This window comes from Nicotiana sylvestris, chromosome 4, assembly GCF_000393655.2.
Source record: "Nicotiana sylvestris chromosome 4, ASM39365v2, whole genome shotgun sequence".
NCBI classification, from domain to species: Eukaryota; Viridiplantae; Streptophyta; class Magnoliopsida; order Solanales; family Solanaceae; genus Nicotiana; species Nicotiana sylvestris.
Genome location: NC_091060.1, coordinates 152,100,177 through 152,106,723, shown reverse-complemented (window position 1 = coordinate 152,106,723; position 6,547 = coordinate 152,100,177). Strand labels below are relative to the sequence as shown.

Below are 6,547 nucleotides of genomic sequence, written 5' to 3'. Positions count from 1 at the left end.
CCTATTCTCGGCGGCAGAGCAAAAAAGGGACCACGCTCGCCCTGTCATCCAACAAGTCGCAGTCCAAAGGAATGACAATCGAACAAAATTATCCATCCGTTCTCACCTCAACCTGAGTAAACCCTTCATCAAATATCCTCTCTTCCTTAGGGTCGACATCGGAGCCGGATTTGTAATCATCTACGATCACTCCTTTATCCCTCTCCTCTTCCAAGGAGGGAACATCAACCCACTCTGACGTTGACGGATCACTCCTTGGAATGACCATATTTGCCTATGTTGATCCCCTCCTTCCACGGAAGCAATATCCACATTTGACGGGGGCACGGTCTCAGTGTCCAAAACCATATCGCCCCTCAGTTCATCCGTGGTCAACTCGGAATCACCCCCCGCAAGCTCCTCATCCTCGATCGCTCCGCCGTCAACCTCTATCCTTCGTATTTTTAACGGGGCCTCTTACTCTTCGCCCTGTGACGACTCATCCACAAAATGAATCACTAAAGAAGCCGGAATCTCCAGAGGGGCAGCAGCCTGGTGGCTAGGCCTATGCGAGGCCGGGGACCGAGAAAGAACAATAGTCTTAATGGCCTCGCTTGCAGTCGCGACGAATAGAGGCCCAGTCGAAGAACTTGACTGGCGAAAAGCAAGAGTAGGAGCCATCGCCCTCCACGAAGCCCTCTGACCTACCAACAAAGAAAGACTTAAGTAAAAAACGAAAGGAGATAAAAGGCGGTACGAAGGTCAAAACTACTAAGATCGAAACAAAATAACTCATCGGCCGAACGTTTGCACCTAAACCTCTGATTAATTTGCGACCAGTCACGATCCCCACCATGTGAGGCAGAATTTGGATCACCCAGTCACGAATGTCAACGACTAGCGAAGGAGGATCCTTCTAGACTACATAAAAAAGAAAAGGGGGAGAATGATTAGATCACCAAAGAGAAACAACAAACAGCCAGTTAGGAGAAACACTTACGAACAAAGTTCCACTCCTCGGGAAACCCGATAGGTTCGACACCACGTGCTCCATCCTCACGTAAAAGAAATTGACCTAAAAATGGCACTTTTTTTATCATCCATCTTCACCACCGGTCCCTTGGTCCCTTGATGGCGAAGGTGTATCATCGTACCCCTGTGAAAACTTGGGGCGGAGAGGTAAAGTAGATGACGGAGAGAAATCCCATGGTTGGCTAGCTCCGCATACTTGATAAGAATAAGGAAAAGCTTATAGATGTATGGGGAGAGCTGAGCCGGACACACACCATAATGCGGCAGAAGTCCTCCGCCAAGGAAGGAAGAGGAAGCGTGTAGCTGACGACAAATGGATATGCGTAGAATGCATTGTATCCTAGGTGATGTATTTGCACCACGTCGTTACCAGCAGGGATAAGTTTGACATGGTCTGGAATTCACCATTTAGCCCTAAATGCAGCAAGCGCCGCCGCATCCATCTCAGAAACGACGACTTCAGGATTATCTCCAGGTCACTTCGAGAAGTCTGACCTGATCCTCCCCGAGCGCGGAACTATTTCATCCACAGTGGGGAAACTCTCATCTTCTACAATGGCCCCTCCTTCTTTATGAGAAGGCATGTCCACTGTCAATGGGACAGGATCAGAAGGTCCCTCAAGGTTAAAAGATGCACTAGCCATTTTTCTGTCACGTATATAATAAGAAAGTGCAAATGTGAAAGGGACAATAATAGCAGAAAATGCTAAGAGAAGGGAGAGACAAAGATGCAAGAATTCTGAAAAGAAGAAGGGGAAGCTTGGAGTTTCGAATACTTAAGAAATGCAGCAACTCAAATGAGGAATTCTCATCCCTATTTATAAGAATACTAGCACCTTAATCGAGAAAGCCAAACGCTGCCACATTGATTTTGAAACGAAAAAGGCGCGAGAAACAACGTAACATATTGGGAACATGCGCCATAATGACGTATGATGAAGTGATGTCATTTCAAACTGACGCAACAGTCAGATGTGGCTCTTAAAGCGCCACGTCGTCACCTTACCATAAAAAGGTTACTCCTCGTCTAGCCTGCCCAGATTTCTCAATTTGTAACTAGAGAAGTCCGCCCATCGAGCTCGTCCAAAAAATAACCTCGATGGGCAGAGGGACTAACTGTATGGGTTAAAATCTGACCAAGGGAATCTTGCCTAAGAGAGTATTGCTAAGAGCCGATTAGGCAGAGGTCGTGCTCAAGATGGAAGGAACCTATTAGCGAGTTGAGTAGCTAGGGTCGAGGTCGAGTACTCAGATCAGCTCAAATGACTAGTTTAGTAGTAAGATATTTTAAGGGAATATTTTACAGAATATTATCTACACTTGTACTTTTAGTTAGGTGAGGGATATGTCCCATATAAGAGAGAATAGAGAGAGAAGGAGGAGGAAGAGTAATATTCTATATGATAAGTTCTCTCATGAAAACTTGACTCTCAAGTAAATTACAAATATTATCTTTACAAAAAGATTCGATTTGTTGTTGATCCACACGTTCTCGCATCAAATCCGAGAAAGCTTTCTATATTTCTACGTTTATTTGTCTTACATCGTTGTTAGAAGGAGAATCATTCACCTCATTGAATAGTTGGGCGAATCATTCTTTCTATTTATATTTATTGTCATTTAATATATTTATTGCTTGTCATTACTCCCCCATACATTCATAACAATACCATTAAACACCCCTTTGCATTAAATTGGTTTAAATGCAATTATATGTTGTTTATATCAACCGATTTCAGATCTAGGACTTATTATGTTTAACTATGATTTACCTATTATTTTCTTATTTAATTAGTTTAACAAAAAGGCTTAACACTTTTTGGTCAAACAATTATCATATAGAAAGTCAAAGGATTTAATTTTCCCAAGAAGGGAAGTCCCCACAAAAAAATTGAGGTAAAACAAAAGAGGAAAAGCTCCTAATCGCAATAACTATACAGTTTAGACATTTTTCTAATCACATTAGCTTAAAGAATTCCATATAAAGTTCCTTTCATCTCTTTTCCCATTTTTGTTTCCATCTTGTGAAGCTACACCTATGGCAAATTCCATATAAAATTCATGATAATGAAAGCCCCATTTTTGGTGATTTTTGGAAATGAAAAGAATTTTTATGATATTTACACATGAAGAAATTTTTTTCCTACATAAGATGTTTACATTAATTCAATAGATATACAATATGTATCTTTATACATATATTTTTATAAGTAATAAAATTAATTATTACTAGTATACACTGTATTTTACCATGGGTTATCACTTATTTATAATTAACTAAGAAATATGATTTATTGTAAAATTTAATGATTACATCAACAACAACAAACCCCGTGAGCTACCATTGTTTGACCAAAAGGTATTAACTTCCGATTAAACTATTATATCGTATGTAATAAAGGGTTAAACCTAGTTAATGATAATATATCTAGATATAGATCTTGAAAGCATGGATAACATGGGACTAATTTAGTGGGAGATTGAAAATAACACATATATTTAATATTCTAAAAGGTATGAGCAATAATGGAGGGGTAACTAGCAATAAGTAACGTAAATGACATTTAAGTAAATAGGAGGAGTGATTCACCCAATAATGAATAAAGTAGATGATTGTTCCTCCTGACAATGATGGATGACAGAAAAATCCTAGAATGTTCGAACTATTCTCGGATTTGATGGAAAAGTATGGAATAATGTGAGTGAGAATATTGATGAAAAGGTAAAGTTTGTATCTTTGCTAGAGAGAGAGAATTTTCTTCTGAAAAGTGTTCTTCTCAGGTGAACATTACATGCATTATGCCATTGTCTCTTTTTCTATTTATATGAGACACGTCCCTAACAAATCCTAATAGTACAAGTACAGAGAATATTCACTAGAATATTCTCTTTAATATCCTATTTCAAAAACTAGTTGTTATTGTTCTATCTACGATACTCGACCTCGGTTATTAATTGACAGTTTAACCACGAATCTCGCTGCTTCCTGGTCGACCTCAACTGACTCTTTCCTTAATATTATTTTGCCCCAAACATTCTAGGGTAGATTTTGATCCATATAACCACAAGTGGGGTTTGGGAGGGGTACTGTGTACGTAGACCTTACCTATCCTAGGAGGACAGACAGAGGCAGAACCAGGATTTGAAGTTTACGGGTTCTGAATTTGTCACAGAACCCATAACTCGTCTTAGTTACTGGGTTCAGAATTAAATATTTATACATATTTAATAAATTTTATAGTACAAATATAGTATTTAAGCAAAAGTGATTGGGTTTGGCCGAGTCCACACCTTATAGGCTAGCTCTACCTCTGAGGACATAGAGGCTGTTTTCGATAAACCCTCGTCTAAAAGGGCTGTAAAATCTAATGATTAACTTTTTAAAATCCTCGTGTACTTAAAAAACTAATAAGTTTGACTCAAAACCAACTAATCCATTTCAGTAACTACCCATTTTTTCTGTTATTTCGTCAGTTATATAAACGAGTAGCTCTTGATGTAATAAGAATATCAGAAGAACGCGCCAGAAAACTTAGCAGCATCAAAATCTGTTACCCTTCCTCATCTCTACACTACCATATACATATAGAAATAAGAGAGATCAAAGAGATACAACGGAAAAAGAAGAAGAAGCTAAAGATGGAAAATCTTGGTTCAAGTAAAGCAGAAATGCAGCAATATACATACAATATAGCTGAACAATTAGATGGTGGCAATGATGATCATACTGATGATAATTATATGCAAATATTATACAAAAAAGAAATCGCCAACCCTATACCCAATGATCAAGAAGCTTTAAATTTATCTAATATTACATCTAGAGTGAGAGTCTCCTCCATCTCACTAAAATCTCAAACCATGAACAATTCAAAAACCTCTAATTTAATCCCTCCTAAGCCCTCTGACGTTGATCAAATGCATTCCTCATTAACTCCTACCCCTTCAAACCCAAGTTTCAAGGACAATATATCGATGGAATTCAAGATGGTCAGACCAACATGATCATTGATTTACACGACCAATCTCATTCATCTCCTCCTAATGGCCTTGAAAACATAATCCCTCACTCAAACGATGAACACCTAATTCATCTATCTCCAGAAGATCTACATCGTATTTAATCTCCCTGGAAATACTCAACGATTATAAAGCTACAAGGAATGAGAATCCAACATCAACTACTCAAAAGGAAAATTCAAGACTTGTGGAAACTAAAGGAAAAATTTCCACTCATTGATCTAGGATCAGATTATTATATTACAAAGTTTAATAATGAAGATAGCATACTCAAAGTCCTTCACCATGGTCCTTGGTTCATTTTTGGCCGTTTCTTATCCGTTCAAAAATAGGTACCCAATTTTATTGCCTCAAAAGCTAAGATTTCACTGGCTGCTATTTGGTACGTCTACACGTCTACCATAATTGCCAACAAAATTTTATGATAGTCAAGTACTCATAAAAGTTGGCAACAAAATTGGTAAACTATTAAAAATTGATGCATGCACCTCTTCTACCCTAAGGGGTCGTTATGCTAGGTTATGTATTGAACTCCTATTGGAGGTCCCTGTTACACCGTTCATTTATATTGGACAACATAAACAAGAAATCCACTATAAAAGTGTGAATTTCCTATGCAAGAATTATGGTAGATTAGGTCATTCAATGACCTCATGCATCTATACAAAGCAAAGGTGCAAATCTTCCATTCCAGAAGGGGATAATGTCACTAGCCAATCCACGGCATCAGACATTTCAAATTATAGCATGCAAAAAGGATCTTTCCTGCCCAAAGAGAATGCATGGCACACTGTTACTTTTTCCAAGAAGAAAAGGTCAGTGTATAAGCCAAAACCACAGCCAGACAACACTGGTAAGACAATGGTTCAATTACTTCCCACCCCAGGTAAGTTTTCCCTTCCCCTAACACAAAATATTAATCTTAATGGGAACATTGTTACTCCTTTTTTATATACTGAAAAAACTAATCAAAATGAAAATAACATTGCCACAAATAATTCTTTTGAAGCATTGCATAATCCTCCGAATAGCACCAATGCAAACACAAAAAGCCTAGGAAGCATCGACACTTCTTGCATGGCAATTGATGTGGCAATCAATGAGCCAATGAATGTCCATATGGCAGACTCTAAAACAAACCAATTAAATCACATGCATCCCAATAATTACACCCCTACGACTAATGATGCCCTAACACCTCCTAAATCCAATCGTATTTCACACACAAACTATACTAAATCATCTAATACTACCTAATCCCTCACTAATGAAAAATTATCTTACTGCATAGAGAGTAATTCTCCACCTCTATTATCAAACCACGTGGCCAAAGAACTATCTTCCCAGCCCTAAATGGCCAATGAATCCTACCACGTTTCCCTAACAAAATCCAAAACAAATCTTTCTAATATCACTACTCCAAGTAACCTAAAAGATATCCTTATAGATATCAACACTGCCAGTCTCTCTAACTCAGCTACTCACAACAAAAACCTAGATCACTACCCTCCTAGAA

The 6,547-nt window shown here is 38.3% G+C and overlaps 1 protein-coding gene across 1 annotated transcript; it reads left to right on the top strand.

The window, feature by feature from the left end:
• Positions 1-4,650: 4,650 nt before the first annotated feature.
• On the top strand, positions 4,651-6,288 carry LOC138890355 (uncharacterized). Its single transcript, XM_070173736.1, has 2 exons — positions 4,651-5,001; positions 5,653-6,288. Exons 1-2 carry the CDS (start codon positions 4,651-4,653, stop codon positions 6,286-6,288), a joined length of 987 nt encoding a protein of 328 aa, XP_070029837.1.
• Positions 6,289-6,547: the final 259 nt, after the last annotated feature.